Source organism: Lathamus discolor, chromosome 3 (genome assembly GCF_037157495.1).
Source record: "Lathamus discolor isolate bLatDis1 chromosome 3, bLatDis1.hap1, whole genome shotgun sequence".
In the NCBI taxonomy this organism is placed as follows: Eukaryota; Metazoa; Chordata; class Aves; order Psittaciformes; family Psittacidae; genus Lathamus; species Lathamus discolor.
In genome coordinates this window covers 64,080,266-64,099,171 of record NC_088886.1, presented here as the reverse complement: position 1 = coordinate 64,099,171, position 18,906 = coordinate 64,080,266, and the positions used below count along the sequence as shown (strand labels likewise).

Below are 18,906 nucleotides of genomic sequence, written 5' to 3'. Positions count from 1 at the left end.
CCCACACCTTTTCCCTCATCAAGGAAGTGGGCCGATAGCCTGCTGGGCCAGGGTCTCACCAATGGAGCAGGGGCTCTGGTGCTGGGGACACTGCATGACAATCGGCAACAAGAGCATGTCTGCAGTGAGAGACATGAGCATTTTGTATGAAATCCGTGATAAATCGATTAGAGGAGGCAAGTCCGCACTAAGATATGGAGCCCTGAGTCAGAACCATGTTGCAAAGAAACAAATTGTCCACCAAATATTGAAGACCGTATTTAGGCAAAACTCCTTTATGTTTCAATTACAGCTTCAGGTACTTAGGTTGGTTTACTGGTGGTTGGCATAGGACAGTGCATCCTGTGCAGCACAAGTGACACCCTGGCCCCGCTGAAGCTCGTAGCAGAACTTGAATGGAAATGTATTTCATCAATTATAATTGTAAACCACAGGAGACAAGCACAGTACAAGTAAATGTAACTTTAATACTAGGCACATTTTCCATAAGACAATAATTAGAAGTACTCCGTAGGACAAGGCACTTTGTTAACACCAAAGGAGCTTAGCTGGAGCTGCAGAAGTTCCGGTGCAGGGCACACCACTGCTAACAGGGTGCCAGAGCAATGGCCACAGCACATACAGACACAGCTCTGGCAGTTCCAGAAGAGTTTGCTGCAAGATGTGGAACTTCTCCCAAACTCAAAAATGGGCCATGGTCTTTCTGTGACCACATTTACTATGCCTGCTTGCAGATATCAGCATCATTATTGATATTAAACTTGAAGATATGTCTGGTATCACAGGTTAGACTAAATACTGGAGAAAAGGAGCCAAGAAACTACCAGTTTTATGAACTTAATTAAATTTCCATTCCTTCCCAAGGGAAAATGCATTGGTTTTCAGCAGCTTTTACACTAGCAGCCTAATCTAGGGTGTGTTTGCCTCATATGCTTCTCTACAGAACTTCAGGTATTTGAACAGAATTCAGCATTTCTTTGCTCTGAGCTGTTTGGCTTCTTTAATGAATAATTAATTTCCCAAGATTTTAGTCCCATGTGTTTTTTTTCCCCCAAAATTTTAGCCCACTGGGCTAAACCCGATACTCTAATATTATTCTAGCATTTTTTCTTCTGTCCCATGGAGGACTGCTTATCAGATGTTCACCTTAGCCTTATTTCATCTGATGATGACCAGGCAGTTTCAATATACAACAATTTGACCTCCTTTGCTCTTGTCAATAGCCGAATAGTTTTTAAGGAGTTGTTTGTAGCATCCATCAGATTTCAGGTTCTTTGCATTGCCCGTGGGAAATAAAAATAAACCATATAGGTAGGGTACAATATGCTCTCTTAAAATGATGCCTAAAACACTGACAAAACTAATGATATCTACTAATGACTAAAACAAAAGGTAAACTAATGAGAGGCATGACATACTAGCTACACACAGAACGTAACAGCCAAGTAGCATCTGCCAATTCAAATTAAGGGTATTTTGTTTTTCTTACAACAAGTAATTAATCTAGTATTACAGCATATAATCCATGTCTAGGATGCCAAACAACTCTTCAGAAGTTCATATAGACCATTTTGATGTAGCAGCAGAGAGAGCAAAGGCACTCAAAACACTGAATAACAGCAGGAATCCGGGAGTGGAGTGTTTCCCAGCAGAGCTCTGTAAAAAAAAGAGAGCATTTTGATAAACCCAATTCAAAATAGTTCTAGTTATTACTATTATAAAAGCATGGAAAGTTTCAGAATAATCTTTTCCTATTAACTTTTCTTATTAAGCAGACACTTCTGATGTTACAAGATCACATCCATGTATATAGTACACGTAAATCAATAGGTCTTCAGTGATAGGCAAGGTTCAAAGTTTGTACTTCCTATGTGCTTTGTAACACTTAAATGGTCCCATTTTTCCTCATTTTTGTTGATAATATTCCCTTTTATTGTCGTGCACATATTCTCAACCTTTTATTCAGAGATAGGAAATCTGACAGACAACTGACAGGGTAGACAACGCTTTCAGTTTTCTACAACATGAAGAGAAAGAAATGAGTAGAAACTACAAAAAGTGCTTACCACTTGACTGCCGCCCGAGGAAGGAGAATTCTGAAAAGAAACAAACAAATCAATCTAAAAGTGTTCCCAGTTTGGGGGATTTTGAACACAATTTTGTCTGTGATCAACAAAATTTCCATAGCTTAACCTACTGCATGGCTTTAAGTTGTTCAAGAGGAAAGTAGCTTTGCATAAATAAAGGAAATAGAGAGAGTGTATAACCAAAAGTACCTCATCTGACATCTGAAAGTTTCAGCTAAAATTACTGAAAGGGCAAAAGCCTCTCTCTGTCTCATTCCATTACCCTATTCCATAGAGTTTTCCATCCCTACAATTAAAAGAGGATGCAAAAAAATTGTTGACTACTGAAAAAAGAAGTGGGTAAGGGGGGAAGAGAGTGCAAACCAAAGTAACCTGCCAGGGAGAAACTCAACAATCCAGTTTATAGCAAAATAAAAGTGAAGGATTAACTGGGCAGAGTCTATCAAATCTACACAGGGAACAGGAACTGAAGAGTATCAAAATTGTAAAAAGGCCACAAACTGGAATGGGAAGCAAGGCAGGTTCAGATTTAAACTATAACTGATACTGAAAGAGCTTTCCCAGGCTGAGGCTGTATTTTTGACAGCAGTTTCTTTAAATGTGCTCTAATAGAAATGGAACTAATACACAATGTTCTCTTCAGAACAAACCAGCCCAAAATTGCTGTCAACCTCTCAGGTTCTTTGTTTTCTAAGAAAAGAAGGTGAAAATGCTGCGATGAAAGTATTCTTACCGGTTTCCCAGAATAAGTGCTTCCTGAGGTAGAGGAGCCCTGTACAATAATTATAAGCCATTTACTTTTGTTGTATGAGCCTCCTAGTGAGTTGTACCCAAAAAGCACACAGCAGGCTTGAGAATGCCCTGGATATTAGTAGTTTTGATACTGACGACTTGATTTTACCATTTTCCTTGCCTTTCCCCCACCCCGTATTTTAATTGAATGGTCTTGAGTAAGCGCAGCTTTGTCCTTTTCATTCCATGAACAGTTACAGAGGGTTTTCAAAGCAGCGTATCACTGACTGAACTACAAAGTTTGAAACAGTTATCCTGTTATATAAATACATCGTTCTTAACAGAATGACCCTATGAGTAAGTAACAGAGTGTATCAAAACTTTGCTGTGGCAGGAATGAATGTTGCCTCAGCCGAAGGCTCAAGTGTGAACCCAGTATTTCACCTTTTATTGGTCACACTTCACAATTGTAATAGAATTTTAAGTTTCACCCTCATTATTGTTACCTATTTTCAAACCTAATACCACATTTCTAACTTGGTTGTGGAATACTGAAAAGAAGAATATCCTTACTGGCTTTCCTTGATGACTGCTTCCTGAGGAAGGTGAGCCCTGAAAAAAGATACCCATTTTTGACTCTAAGCCTATTTGTACTTCAGTATATTCTGGCTATCTGGAGTAAAGGACCACAGGAGAACAAACACTATTTTGTGTCTAGTCAACTAAAAATCGCACGGAAAAGCTTATCTGAAACACAAATCATTAACATCTTTCCATTACAAGTGTTCTTTTGAACGATGTATTGGATAGAGAATTTGATTGAAAGTTCTCAAGTAGAAAGAGCTAATTTGAAGTTACAATATGTTTAATATATGGAAAGGGAAAAGATAATAAGGTCCGATTAAACATTAGTTCCCCTTCAATCACTCTACAGTTAGATTTCTTCCTACTTGAAGAAAGCTGTGATAACAAAGTAAATGAAAATAAAGGTGGATACTGAAAAACACATATTCTATTAAACTTATGCAGCTTTCTGGCAAAGTTGCTCTGCTTATTTGAATGTCAGTGCAATAGGACAAGCATTGATTCTTTAAGAAATGCCATCAAATATGGTACACAAAATCTTTCACCTTTATGATTCATGCAGAAGAAAATGTAACAGTTGTGCCTGCTTTTTAACAACAGATAAAACATTGGGTGTGCTTATTTGTATCTCCTGCCATTGAATGAGAATGAGAGCAAGGTCTGAATTACATAGTAAGAAAAAGTGGTCTGAAATGGGAGAAGATGAAAATATGCATAGTCAAATGCCAACTGTTATTCCCTTCAGAAAGTATTTTCGTCAAAGCAATCCAGAATACTTAAAACAAATGCACATAAAGTCAGTGAAAAAGTGAGCCCCGAGCACAGAACATTGATTACTATGAATTTAAACAGAAATACCTGTTAAGAAGTATAATAGTAGTAATAATAATAATAATATCCTGTAACCTCATCCTGTGTTGACTACAACTAATTCAGAAGTTGAGCTCCATATCTAATTGGATATATATTTGTAGCAGGCTTATAAGAAAAAAGAAAGGTAAACTTGAATTTTTTTTACTTACTCCTTGACTATACTGTCTGCCTCCAGAGGAATACGAGTCCTGTAAGAAGTCAATCAAACATGTATTAATTGAACGAATAAATCCTCTATCACTGTCTTGAGACAATTTGTGCAATACTTAGGACAAACTTACTTGGATGTTATTTGAACAAAAAGTAACTGGGGTACCTAAAACTTCAGCTGTCTACTGCAAATCAAAATGATGGCAATTTCTTATGCTGAATCAAGAAAGTGGTGTTATGAAATACAGGATAGCAATGGTAGTGTTTTACACAGAGCAGGAATTCACTGTAACCAATTCTTTTATTCAGCTTGCTGAAACAACTTTAATCAATATTACCTCAACTATTTAACCTCAGCAACACGGCCAGATGAATGTATCTTACAGCACCAAGTAAATGACCTGATCCAGACAGTACAGGTAAAGCTGTAGGACTGATGGTGTGGGAAGAGAATATACCCACCTGCCCACCATACCGGCTGCTTCCTGAGGATCCCTATTAAAAAAAATCACAAGAAACCAAAATGCTTAAGCATTTTTTTGTTTTTCTGTGCAGAATGAAACCTAGTAAAAGGATCTTCTGACAGGGGATCCCAGCAGGAATGTGGAAACACTTCTGCCTTAATTCTTCTAAGTTACTCAACACTTGAAAGTAATAAATTTGGCAAACAGTCATAAAATATCTGCTAATATTATTCTCTGACATTAATATACAGGTATAAAGTGTCTTTAAGTGTGGCTCTGCTCAAGAGGGGGAAAAAAATCTACTTTATTTGTGATTTTCTAGGTCAAAAACGTGTTCAGAGAGTTTCATGTGTATTATTGTAAGAAAAGAAGTGTTTTGGAAAGAGTTGGTTTGCAGCTGTTAAAAATCCTCTCTATGCAACAAGAAATTATCTTAATAGAGTGATACTGAACTCAAAAGCTTGCCAATGGAGTAAAAAGTAATTAGTTTTTTAGTATAGCAGAGTGAAACTTTGCAAACAGAGTAATACTAGTGAAAAATATGGTCCACCTTCTTATTAGAGAGCCATCCATTACATCTGTTAACTCTTTGGGCTAGCAAGATTTCTCACTCAGTGACAAACTATGAAGTCTACAAAAGGTACATAGGGAGCAGCTTACAATAAGAGGCTCTAATGGCAGCTGAAGATGAGTAAAGTAGTATTATTGCAGGTAACACACCAGAATTTGTATTTTCAAAGCAATATCTATTGGTAGATGTTGTACCAAGTTTCTAAGTATTTAATCTAAACAAATAAAAAAAAAAAAAGAAAATAATAATATAATCAGAGAAGATAGAGTTTTTGGTATCATAGGAATGTGAAAAAAAAAGTGAATTAAAATCATCACTTGAGAGAAAAGAGTTAAAAGAACTAAAATGACTATCTGTGCAGTGTCTTTACATTGGAGTTTGTTCATGCCACTCCATTTCATTTACTGAGGAAGAGCCCCTGTTTTCAGATATTTATTGAGAGTAAAAGGACTCTGACAAGGTGCCTGGCAGCAGATGCACTGCATCCTATTTTTCATTCAATAAATAGCAAGTAGGAAGAAGATCTTGAAAACAAAGAAACATTGCTTGCCTGGCTGCTTCCAGAGTATGATGAACCCTGTAAAAAAGGGGAAACATTTGTAAATGGTGTTTTTAAATATCACTTGGCATCAAAAACCTGGACCTAATCTAAACAATACTCATGGCACTGATTAACTGGAACAATAATACATAGCAGTGGCAAATGGCTACTTCTCTGCCCACCAGATTAGTGGTTTATGCAATGAGATGAAGCCCATACTAGTCTCTGCTGGTTTTTCAAGTTAAGAAAGCTTCTAGAGCTACACAGTGAAATCTCGGCTCTAGTAGACAGAAAGATGTAACTGCAATGTCAACAGCAATTCACTATAAGCCACATGCACTCTGTGAAATTATTGTCCCTACCTCTGTGACTAAACTGAACTGAATATTTAATGGCTCTGGGCAATTCTGGCAACTGTGCCATACTTACCCCTAAGGAACTAATCTGTGTAAATGTTCAAGACAAATTGCCTACCTGTCTACCAGGGTAATTGTTTCCTGCATAAAAGCCCTGTATGCAACAAAAAATAGCAAGTTTTACTCTGAAATTAATACAATGTCATGCATAGGAAAACCAAGAGAACATATTGACCTACTGCAATGATCAAGTCATCTACATTGACGACTAGTATACTTTTCTATTTGGTTGATTAAAGAAGTAAATGAGTTAGTGTTAGTTCATCCACATTTCTTCAGATTATTTGCTTGCAAAGAGAAGTAAACTGATAATTTACATGTTTTCAGCACTTCAGATTCTCAGAAGTGGCACATATCCCATTACTGGTATATTTATAGCATGTGGGTTTTGCTTGATTTCATAATCTGAGAAAGAGAAGTAGTCATCTAAACAATTTTGACTCTTCCAAGACAACAGATAACTGAACCTTCCCTTAAAAGTAAATTAGCTGAATTCCAGCAAAAAGTGTGTGTGTGTGGTGGGGGGGGAAGGGTCTTGTTTTGTTTTTGTGTGTGTGCATTTTTGTTTTAAGTATTTACCCAAGTACAGGGAATATACTGATTAGACAGAAAAAATGGAAACAGCTTTAACTTTTTTAATGTACAGCTCTGCTATTTTTGGGCCAAGATTTTAGAACTGAGTTTCCCTGGCTCAATCATACTGGTAATAACCATCATAAGAAGAGGACTATTACACACACATGTCCAAACCTCAGTGGATATACTATGAGACACTTGGGAAACAGATTCTTAAAGTTCCAGGTATCTCTTACAAAACAAAAGAAATAAAAGCTTTGAAGCAGTTTTTCATGTCCAAGTATTTTACAGAGTTAGCACTATTTATAGTATTAAACACAGATACCAGGAATATTACTACTTGTTTAATCCAGGGTGGGGAAAGGGTAATTTATTTCCCAGGTATTTCCTTGACAACAGAAGTGTGTCTGGGTGGCTAGTTTTGAATACAGGAACAGTTGCAAGTCACTTTGTATTTTTGTTCTTAGCAGGTTCAAAAACCCTCATTTTAGTACAATGTGAAAAAAATTCCATCATACATATAAATTCACAGTCAGAATGATTTCAAGAAATGCAGTTCCTTGGGAATTACATACTATGAGCAATATAGAAAACCAAGGAATACTTACTGTACTTCCACCGGGGCACACACATCCACCCTGCATAAAAAACAGCCAAACTTATTTTCCTGAGTCTATGACTGAAGGAAGCCTCTGAATTAGTAAATCAAACTCACATTCTGCTACTGCAAGAAAACAGACTCCAAAATCCTGCTCATAAACTCACCAAGCTCCATTTAAAAAGGAGTTTCCTTCTTCACCATCCTTTCAGGCTAGGTGTGTACCTACTGGTCAAAGTTTTAAATAGAGTCTTCTAATTTCTCATTTAAAACTTGCAGTAAAATCCTTATCCACCAAAAGAGTAAGAGGCCAGAGCACCTCGAATATATGCAGCACTCTTTCATGCTACAAATATTACAGCAAACACTACACATTACTTCCAATGGAGGCTTACTAGGTGATAAAACTAACTGAGAAGTGGCCGGGAGTTCACCATTCAGTGTCTCACTTTCCACATTCATTCTGCATGAAATGGGTAAGGACAGTGTTGGCAGCACACAGTTGTTGTGAAGGAAAGATAGGCAAAGTAAATTGTGAGTGCCTGCCACTACCACAACTGAACTGTATGGAGAAAGGCATACCTGTCCACCGTGCTGGCTGCCTCCTGAAGAACCCTGGAGAAAAGGAGTAACTGGTTATTCCTGTGTTACTGAGTAACATTCTCACTTGTTCTCTGTGGTGCTTAGACTTTGAAATCACTTCCGTTTAAACATAACAACAAAAATGGGATTCTCAGAACCACCGGTTGTTTAAGGAAGCATTTCCCTGCAGTCACACACATCCCTGTTTCATTTGCTCACATAATGATCTGACATAGCAGACAGACCCATACTTGGCAATCCTCAGTCAGTTTGGCTTAAAGCTATTCTTTCTTAAAATGTTCCTTTTTTTGCAAAAACCATGGGTCAGTTTTCCTAATGAATTGTGTCCTGAAACTGCAAATACTATAAAAGTAGAAGCTTTACCTGTCCACCATACTGGCTGCTTCCTGACGAAGCACCCTAAAAAAGTGAGAAAGAATTTACATTTGGAGCACATTCTTTAACTTATGTATGACCTGGCATGGAAAAACACGTTGTTATTTTCTTCCATGTATTTAAGTGTCACAGGAATGCCAACACCTCCTTTCTAACCACACTGAAATCTACTGGCTTTTACAACGGCTACTGTTTAATCAGAAGAGTAAAGTTCAAATCACAGTCAGCTTCCGGCAGGGGTGAGCAGTGCTGCTAGAGTGTGCGATGTTTTACTTTCCTGAGTGGGCTGACACAGCAGAAGGTCATATTTTCATGTATTCTGCCTAAACACTGCTCTGCTGTAAGCCACCCCTTTATAAAATACACTGGTTTTAACCCCGAAAAAGACCCAAAACCAAAAAACCCAAATAGAAAGATGAACAACTTTAAAAAAAGAACAGAAAAAATAATTCTCACCTGCCCCTGTCCTCCATACTGGCTGCCACCATAGGAAGATGGACCCTGAAGTAAAGGTGCCAATTATTTCTCTATTAAAAAGCTTCTTTAAGGGTTTTTGAAAGAAAGACTATTTCTTTCTCTGCCGTACAATGAAGGATTACAGAAAAATAGTCACCCAACCTATCCCTGTATGTGTTCTGTGCAAATTAGGGATAGTCTGTAACAAGTGAATCACCCAGAATACTGATCATGAGCTATCAGGATTATATACCTAGTTTCAGGAGACTGTATATGGACTGAAAATCTCTTTCTTCTCTAATTTCCTCTCCAATAAATCAGACAATGAATGTTTTCAGAGGCTAAGGGTAAGTTTGTTGAAGACTTTACACTATAGTAAAGGCTGTACCATTAGGCAGCACTAGGAACCCTATCCATCATCTTTCATTTCACAAGGGCATGGAACACCTCTTGGGAAATCCTGACTTTCTCCCCATTCACTTGCTGAGATATACTGCTTCTCTGGTATCAGCTCTGATACTGCATTTTGCTGAAGGGATGAGGTATTCCATAGGTTGAGGTACAGAAGGTATGCAGTCTGCTTCCAGCCACTCTTTATTGCTGGAGGTAAGAATCTATAGCATCAGCAGAAGGGAAACAGATCCAGAATGAGGAGGGCATGTGGGAGGGTAAAACAAGGCCAGAGCTGCATTGACTGTGAAACCACAGAAGTACTGGGCCTTCATAGTTTCTATATTGTTTCACATCATGTATCTTTAGGTACTTGATCATCTATTACTCGGTTTTATTCAAAACACAATTTTCTTTCAGTCCATAGAAAAGTACCAAGTTTTGATGTAGAAGATAGGTGTTAGAGTAAGGACTACACAGGAAGAGATTCTTACCTGTCCTCCATACTGGCTGTTGCCTCCCGAATAAGATGAACCCTGAAAAAATAGAATTAAATAATCTCTATATCCATGTCATAGTGCTCCTTTAAACAGTGCTCCATATGAAGGAGAGATGCCCAATTCTTTCAGTGCAAAACTGAGTAGACTGAACCAGACTGCGCAAAAAGGAGGGAGACTCATCTGCATTTATCATGATGCACCAGAAATTACACCTCCTAAAAGCTCTCCTGGGGCTTTGTATCACTTACATTTATAACTACTATATGTTTAGCAACACATTAAATAAAACATGAGGGGGAAAAAAAACTCAACCTCCTTAAAATGTTCTTTTACACAGGTAAGTACCAAGTCTCTTAGATAAAGTAGTAGACACCACAAGGGAAGGATTCTCACCTGTCCACCATACTGGCTGCTTCCTGAATAAGGTGAACCCTAAATATCAACAAAAAAGGGAACTGAAACTTCTTTACACCCATTTTACAGAACCATAAAATCAATTCATGAGGCTTTGAAAAGTTTTGGTCAGCCTCATGTGTTTATTTCTGAAAGACAGGACCTCTAATCCTGAAAATTTCAAGAGCCAATTGAGTCAATCATGTATTTCACATTCTATTATTAATTAGTCTTAAATAATGCTCTTCACCTGCGCTTGTTTAGTTTAATCATAGTAGCACAGAATACTACAAAGATTTATTGAGAAGATTTTAGACTTAGATGAGTCAAGCTAAGGTGGACAGTCAGGTAGACAATAAATAAACTACAAGTTTGCACAGGTCAGAACTACAGAAGTGGGGACTATCAGTGCTTACCTGTCCTCCATACTGGCTGCCTCCATAAGAAGATCCCCCCTAGAAAGATATTGAAAACCAATTATTTCTGAATACCTCATTCATGGAGACGAGTGTCAAAGACATCTGTATTTTGTTACTTGACTTTAATCTTCTCAGAATAAATTCTGTATCTTTGTATTTCTTGAATTCACAATATTACTACAGAGAATAGATCATTATGAAGTTTCTTGGAATACTGAGATAGCTATCTGGATAATCCTTTGCTTAACGAGAGTCAAATAACGGTAAAACAAATATATCACATCAAATACGAAAAGAAGAGCTTACCTGTCCACCATACTGGCTAGCTCCAGAGGAATACGAATCCTGTAAAAAGTACCAAATAAGTGAGTTACCTGCTGTAGGATTTCCTTAAACCAAAACATGACTCTTCCAGGACAACAGGAGCAAAGGAGCAGGACTTTCAGTATGATTTAATAGCTAGAGTTCAAGCCTTACAAGTACCTTGGGAGAATACCCAAGTTCCTAAGCAAGGGTGGAAGGCAAAACCCCTGCTGCTTTGTTTGTGTATGACTTGTTGGGAAGATTAAAGCAGCATTCTTTCAAGTGTCTTCTCTGCTCATTTCAGGAGAATGGCATTTCTCTACTTTGAAAGCTGAATCCTGGGCCAAAGCTATCAGTAAAAATTGCCCAACAGGTCTCTGAAAACCAAAATCAGCAAGTTCACTGGACATACAACAAGAGGTCTCTTTAAAGAGGGGAGATTGGATCTGTTATTCTTCTTAATGGAATTAGATCCACTAGGAATCAAAAATGCTACATTTTGCTTTGTTCTTTACCCACACCTGGGTTTTGTGTGAGCTTCATTATGCAAGTCTCACAAAAACAAGGGCATATTGACTAAAAAAGCCATCATATATAATCTTTGGGACACATTGAATTCTATGCGGAATTTCATTTACTATGTTTTTGCTCTTTAAACATAGTACCCATACAAAAACTGAACTGAAATGAGTTTGTGAACAACCATAACAAGCTGGCTCTCCTTTTGGAATGAGTACTTACTTGGCCACTGTACTGGCTGCCTCCAGAAGAAGATGAGCCCTGGGGAGGGAAAATAATAAAGAAAAAGAAAAAAGAAAGAAAAGCAGAGAAACCGGTTGTTTTTCTCTAACAACAGAACTATTTCAAAGCAAAACTCCTTGAAAGACAGCAGTTTATACATCCCTACTTTAATTTTAATTTGCTCGGGTTTAAAATCTACTCAAAATATAAAATCCAGCCTTCCCTACTTTGTGAATACAGCTCAAATTTACTGTGTACCTGTCCATTAGGATGGATGCCTCCAGAGCCCTTCCGGAAAGGAATACCTGTTGTTACACTTTAAAAGATCTGACTGAAGGACAGGCAGTTTCTTTCTTTCTGTTTAAAATCAGCACACTGGAGAATGACATCTCCACAAAAAGCTTTTAAAGTTCATTCTTGCAGAGTCCTACAGAGCTTTTGAGTACTCTGAGCTTCCACAAGACCTGCTAAGCTCATAAAGAAATGAAACTGGTTTGTATTTAGTACATAACGTTCAGCATCTATCAGAAACGTGGCCTTCACTGGGAATCGTAACTGTGTAAAATGTAAATTGTCCTCTGAAGAAGATATTAAAGACAATGTTCTGAGGTGGACTAGAACATAGAGTTGGGGGAGAATCAAGATCTACGTTCAGTATGCAAAAGCCATTCTCCCATGCTGAGGTGTTGGGTACATTAAAATAGAGGTCAGTTGTGTGCTTTGAGATAGTCCTCACTCCATGATGCAAAACAAACAACACTGAGTCTTGGAATGAATTAACTGGATACTTTTAAGGTTAATCTAAATTGTAGAATGCTTTCTAGGGTAATACTTAGTGCGTTCATGTAGCAAATGGACTTTTGATCCACGGGACCAGACCAGAGCAAACCCTTCCTGAAATGTGTACAGTGTGGCCATCAATTCATCAGCACTGGGTGTTTCACTCTGTAGGGTGAAATAGTCCTAGCAGTTTGCAGTACTTGTTGGTGTAGACACAATAACTATGTTCCCTTAATCTATACACAATATCCCTGATTACAAACTGCTGTCCAAAGATGGCCAAGCCAGTAAAAACAAAACAAAAAAACCCAAGTCCCAACTGGAAGTTTCAAAGGAAACAATTCCCAACATCAATAATATGAAGTATGTAGAACACAGAGGGGTAAGAATATTTTCTTGACTGTAGATATATACACATTCCTCTTTCCTTCAAGGCAGCAGTCCTGTTTATCATGTAATACCAGTTTCTGTCCAGACACAAAGCTGTGCCCAAGCCAGCCTGGTATCTACTAGTTGACGCCACTCCTGGTAACAATGCCAACAATGCCACAGAGCTCTGTCCCAGGTACAAAAAGACCCAAATGGTTTTTCTCTCTTTAGTGCAGTACACACAGAGCTCCAGCGACATATGCTGCATAACTTCCTAATACATGATGAACGGAACTGGCCTTGGGAATGCTCTAAACAGGTCTCTCCTGCAAAAGAGCTCTTATCCATGTGGGATAAATTAAAATTCCTATCTATGAACACTAATCTTTCTTGTGGTAAATTATCTAAGAATACAAACACATAAGTCCATGTCCTTAGGGATATTTTGACATAATGCCAAGGAACCCAATGGAACTAATATCCAAAATAAATATTGTTATGTACCTATGTTTGTGTCAAACAGCATTTTCATTCAAAGACTCCTCTTTGAATGAATACCATTTCAAACAGAAAGAGAAACTGTTAGCGTTGCATGAATGTCCTGTGTCTACTTTTAATTGTAACTGAGGTAGGGTTTTTACACAAGTGTATGACTTTTACTAGGTACTGACTCTTTTAACCTCTCTAGCTGTTATATTGACAAAACAAAAGCAGGGCACACTTAAAAGCTGATGAATATTGCTTACATTTGCAGAGGTATCACTCCTGACTAAGGTAGGGGATCCACCCTGTAAGGGGGAGGTGGGATGGGGAGAAAAAGAAAAAAAATAGCCTTTGTCTTTGATCATAAACTAAAAATGAAATAAAACCTTAGAATGGCTGTTCTGTGGCATTGGAAAGGAGGAGTATCCCAGCCTGCAATTAAATGGCACTTCACTTACGTTTCTTAATTTGCCAAGATAGCAAATGGTCTTTTTTTGGCCTGGAAGACCATGAGTCACAACAAATCATTTTGTATCTACCCGTACCTCATTGCATAGTGAATAAGAATGCTACCCAAAGTGCAGGAATGTCCTTTACATACTAGATATTGATTGACCACAGCCTAAATAATTTCATATGGAGTTAAAAGCACAAATGAGAAATGGCTCAGGTTTTTTTGTTGTGTTTTGTTGTTCTGTTTTTGTTTTTTAAATTTGGTAAACATTGATTTCTAAGACAACTCTGAATGGTTGGCAATTTTGTACATTTGATATTATTTTGACTTTCCTACATGATAGATCTTTTGTTAGTTAATTCTGCTGTTTAATGCAATCTGTCCGCCTGCACTGGGCACTGGTGAGGCCGCACCTCAAATCCTGTGTTCAGCTCTGGGCCCCTCACTACAAGAGAGAAATTGAGGTGCTGGAGCGGGGCCAGAGAAGGGCAATGGAGCTGGTGCAGGGCCTGGAGCACAAGTGTGATGGGGAACGGCTGAGGGTCCTGGGGGGGTCAGTCTGGAGAAGAGAGGGCTCAGGGGGGACCTTATCGCTCCCTACAACTGCCTGACAGGAGGATGGAGCCAGGAGGGGCTGGGCTCTGCTCCCAAGGAATAAGGGATGGGACAAGAGGAAACGGCCTCAAGCTGCACCAGGGCAGGTTTGGATGGAGCTGAGGAACAATTCCTTCCCCAGAGAGTGCTCAGGCATTGGAACAGGCTGCCCAGGGCAGGGCTGCAGTCACCGTCCCTGCAAGTGTGCACACACCATGGAGACGAAGCCTCAGTGCCACGGGTTAGTTGGCAGTGGCCTTGGCAGTGTTACGTTTATGGTTGGACTTGATGATCTTAAAGGTCTTTTCCAACCTGAATGATTTTATAATTCCTAATTCTTTATCCTGGCATAATGAGAAGTAACTCCTACCATGTCAGTAATACATAAGTCACCAAAGGAGCAATGATTATAAAATTAAGAGTACATTCAAATAAATAACTTAGACATAAATAGGGCCACAGATAATTTTCCAGTTAAATAATTCAGTAAAAGAAAATAAATAATAAAAAATAACACTTACAGAACTTGTCCCAGAACAATCACATCCACCCTGTCAAGAATGCAGAAAATATTTATCAGGAGAACAGGACTAGGAGGGACCTCAGTTACAACTCAGATGACTTTTTCTATCATCCCAGGTACATTCATAATTGTCCAAATTCCCATCTTCTAGAAACTAAGCTGTTTTCTGGTCTCTTCATCCTATGCAACTATTCCTGTCCTTACTGCTTTGATGAGACAAAAATCTTCTAAAATAATTATCTTTAACTTGTTATCTACAGTCTTTACCTTCAAAACCTTACTCACTAAAAGGACAAGTAAAACATTCCGAGTCATATTACAGATAGCAATATTTTTTCCATACAGAAACATGTGATTTCTTCTCTGATAAGTATAAGTGGGAGGTGGCCAGCAGTTCACCATTCGGTGTCTCACTTCCCACATTCAATCTGCGTGAAATGGGTAAGAAGAAAAACATATAGCGACAAAGCAGGGGTAGAAGTTCCAGTACAACTGCCACAGCCACTACTGATGCCTCTGGCCTGCAGGATGTCTGAATGACATGAAAAAAGAATATGTCATTGCTGAGGCTTTAGGCAGAAAGGACAGTGTTGGCAGAACACAGTTCTCATATAGGAAAGATAGGCAAAGTAAATTGTGAGTGCCTGCCACTAGCACAACTGAACTGTGTGGAGAAAGGAAGGCGTACCTGTCCACCATACTGGCTGCCTCCTGAAGAACTTGAACCCTGTAAATGTTATATTTTCATTTAAAAGACTTTCTTTAAGTTTGACATGTATGTTTGATTTACCACCCATTGTCTTCTACTCTGTAACGTTTGTTTGAAGAGATCTATCTGGTTACTAACCCAGTTTTATCTATAGAAAGATTAATTAGGATAAAAAACCCCACAGTAGTCTGGAACCTTAGGTACTGCCAATCTGGTCATATTTTCTTGATATGTGTACATTGGAGGAAAAACAGTTAAACAAAACCCCCCAAACCTCAAACAAAACCTGCAAAAAAACCCCAACCAACCAAAACCCACCACCACCACCAAAACCCACAACCCCACCCCAAAAAAATACCAACCCCAAAACCCTTAACCAAAGCCAAGCCAACAATGAAGAGAAATTTCCCACCTGCCCACCATACTGGCTGCTTCCAGATGAGGAGGAGTCCTGAAAAAAATAAAAATAACTTAATTAATAGTTAACAATAGAAATTAATATCAAATATTTCTTATTTTCACTTGTTTCCTGGTGTTAGGACATCAGTCAATAGATGAATAGTGTTTTGACCACTCTGCTTACACTTGGACTTTTACGTAGAGATACAGAAGGAAAAGGTGTTTGAGTACCAAGTGAATCTTGCTCCCAGATAAAAGATTGCTGTAGTGCAATATGGGGGCTCAAGCTTTTGTATAACAGATACTTGGGGTCAAAAATACAAATAGTTAGTATTTACCTGTCCACTGGAGTAGCCACCACCTTGAGAGGATGAGCCCTGCAAAAAGTAGACCCAATTTATTTTTGTTTCCAATAGCTTTTGGAAAACAAGACTACGTTGTGTCTTACACATATTTCTTTAATCTTTCAATCATTAATCTTTTAAAAACAGTTTGCCATTTGGTTTTACAAGACATGATGCCAGATGTCATGAGAAATTCTAGGAGATAAACAGTTGGGTATCATTTACTCATCAGGACAATTGAAATAGAACAGCCATGTTCTATTGGAAGGGGACTGCAAATAAGGAATAAAATAGATGCTTACATGTCCACCTGACTGGCTGCCTCCTGGGGAATAAAAATCCTGGAAAAATGCATTGAAATTACATGAAAAAAAATCCCAAAACCCCCAAACCTGGAAAGATCAGGATGGAAGCTGAATTTCTCCACATTCCTTAATTTTCTCTTACGGATTGTTTAAGAACAACAACAAAAAAGTCTTTCTGTTTAACACAGCACATGTTCCTTTATGCCTGTTGACAATTGCTCCTTTAGTGAAAGATATTCTTTTGGATGCAATGATTAAAGAGTTCTTATATCTCCAACAAAGTAATTTCTCAGTCTGTGTCATTTAATTCTCATTAGAATAAATAAAATGTGTGCCATGTATAAAGGACAGGAAAATGGAAGCCTTCAGAAGTGAGTAATACAGCACATTACAGCAAAGGGTTATACTTAAATAAATGCTGGACAAATCATGGTATTGAAGCCTTCTGCAGCCAGGTAATGAGTAAAAAAGTGCAGGAACCTGAACAAGTAAATTGTGGTACTGTGGTTTGTAATGTTAGAGATTCAAGAGTACACCTCAGCATCAGCTGGGATTTCTAGCAGTACTTTAACCATATCCTCATTCCCTCTGTGCTTGCGGGACTTTTTTGTCCCACACTGGAAGCTGCTGTGGCAGCTTCCACACAAGCTGTAATTTAGGTGGCTAGGAGTCGCCAGGCCCTGGGGCATACACCCTGGCAACATGTAAGGAGGGAGTACTTACCCGTTCATTCTGCTGACTGCCAGATAGTGAGCTGGAGCCCTAAAAGATGTTAGAATCTAGTTACTGCACAGCAAATAGTTCTATTTTTTATTAAGCAAGGGTGGAAGGCAATGAATACCACTGCTTGTTGGGAAGGTTAAAGATGTAGGCTGTAGAGTAAGCAGCATTTTTTTCAAGTTCTTTCTCTGCTCATTTCTAGAGAATGGCAATTCTTTGGAATCCTCAAAATCCAAAAATCCTCATATAGCATAATAAAGGAATGAGATCACATCTCAAACTATGTTATTTCCTCTTAGAATGCTATAGTCAAAACCAGCAGCACTTTAAATGCTGTGTTGGTTCCTGTAAGAGCTCAGTGGAACACATCAATGTTGTTGTACCTTAGTTTCTTTCATACCATTGTTTCCTTCAGAAGGCCTTGGGGCCCTCAGTGCTATCGTATTTTATCTTTGTTGAATATCCACAAGAAGATTTTGATACAGAAACTGTGTAAACTGATGACACGCTATACTTGTGGCTGAAATGCACAGCTGAATTTTTACAGAACAATTTCCTGCTAAGCAGGATACTGGAAAACAGTTGTTAGAGATCCAGTTAAACTGTGAGAAAATGAGACATGAAACCTACAGTTGTATTAACAGCTCCACCAGAATTAATAGGAAATATACTTTAGTCAGGAGGAAAGGCATGTTCTTAGGCAGAAAAGCAAGCAGTTGTCACCACACTACATGGAAAGGAACCATTCCTATGCAATATACAGATGCAGGAACTTGAATCTTATATATCCAGCATTAGAAAAACACAAATGAAATGTAATGTGAATTGGAGATGGCAAGAGAAGGAACTAGTCTGTGCAGGATTGAGAAGGGAAGTTGTATTGTAGAAAAAGAATAAAATAAAATGAGAAAATGCTTAAGGGTAAAGAAAAAAAAATGAAAACACCAAGGAAAAGTTGAATTTTTAAATAAATCTGTACTTCAAGAGCAATTGCATTTGAAAGTCTTAATTTGTGGGAATTGTTGAGAGTCCAGAATAGTAAACATAAATGGCATACGCTCTTGAGGAAATAAATCACAAAATACAACCCTTAAGAACAAGAATGGCTGATGTGATGTATCGATAATGCTGCTCTTGTAGCTAAATCAGTATTATTAAATTTAGTCAGTGAAAAAGTAGGCCAATTAAATTGCTGGAAGTCTCTGGTTCTGTATACCTTGAGCATACACTAATATTGAGTTTCAATGGAAATCCTGAAATAAACAAAAAAGAGCTTCCTTTGTAAATGCTACTTCTAATAACGACTTCCAAGAAATCTTGATGGCTGCAAGTCAGAACTGTTGTAAATGGAGTTTTACTTTGCCAAGTCCTTGCCATACCATAGCACAATAATGTGACATAATTTAAATCTATGCTTTCCTTTATCCCTAGAAAAAAACCCCAACATTTCAAA

General features: G+C 38.2%; 1 protein-coding gene across 1 annotated transcript in view; it reads right to left on the bottom strand.

Annotated features, from left to right (window-relative positions):
• Window positions 1–447: 447 nt before the first annotated feature.
• The window catches only part of LOC136009981 (loricrin-like), a 34,349-nt gene continuing 15,890 nt past the window's right edge, over window positions 448–18,906 (bottom strand). Inside the window, exons 26-49 of the mRNA XM_065670544.1 lie at window positions 17,457–17,495; window positions 16,731–16,769; window positions 16,423–16,461; window positions 16,098–16,136; window positions 15,665–15,703; window positions 14,975–15,004; window positions 13,669–13,710; window positions 11,774–11,812; window positions 11,036–11,074; window positions 10,727–10,765; window positions 10,311–10,349; window positions 9,912–9,953; window positions 9,028–9,072; window positions 8,560–8,595; window positions 8,176–8,208; window positions 7,604–7,633; window positions 6,478–6,513; window positions 6,013–6,039; window positions 4,890–4,922; window positions 4,427–4,465; window positions 3,393–3,431; window positions 2,821–2,859; window positions 2,067–2,096; window positions 448–1,656 (exon numbers count right to left, since the gene is read on the bottom strand). Of these exons, the coding sequence (XP_065526616.1) occupies window positions 1,558–1,656; window positions 2,067–2,096; window positions 2,821–2,859; window positions 3,393–3,431; window positions 4,427–4,465; window positions 4,890–4,922; window positions 6,013–6,039; window positions 6,478–6,513; window positions 7,604–7,633; window positions 8,176–8,208; window positions 8,560–8,595; window positions 9,028–9,072; window positions 9,912–9,953; window positions 10,311–10,349; window positions 10,727–10,765; window positions 11,036–11,074; window positions 11,774–11,812; window positions 13,669–13,710; window positions 14,975–15,004; window positions 15,665–15,703; window positions 16,098–16,136; window positions 16,423–16,461; window positions 16,731–16,769; window positions 17,457–17,495 (951 nt within the window). The 3' untranslated portion in view covers window positions 448–1,557. The remainder of the gene's footprint in view (window positions 1,657–2,066; window positions 2,097–2,820; window positions 2,860–3,392; window positions 3,432–4,426; window positions 4,466–4,889; window positions 4,923–6,012; window positions 6,040–6,477; window positions 6,514–7,603; window positions 7,634–8,175; window positions 8,209–8,559; window positions 8,596–9,027; window positions 9,073–9,911; window positions 9,954–10,310; window positions 10,350–10,726; window positions 10,766–11,035; window positions 11,075–11,773; window positions 11,813–13,668; window positions 13,711–14,974; window positions 15,005–15,664; window positions 15,704–16,097; window positions 16,137–16,422; window positions 16,462–16,730; window positions 16,770–17,456; window positions 17,496–18,906) is intronic.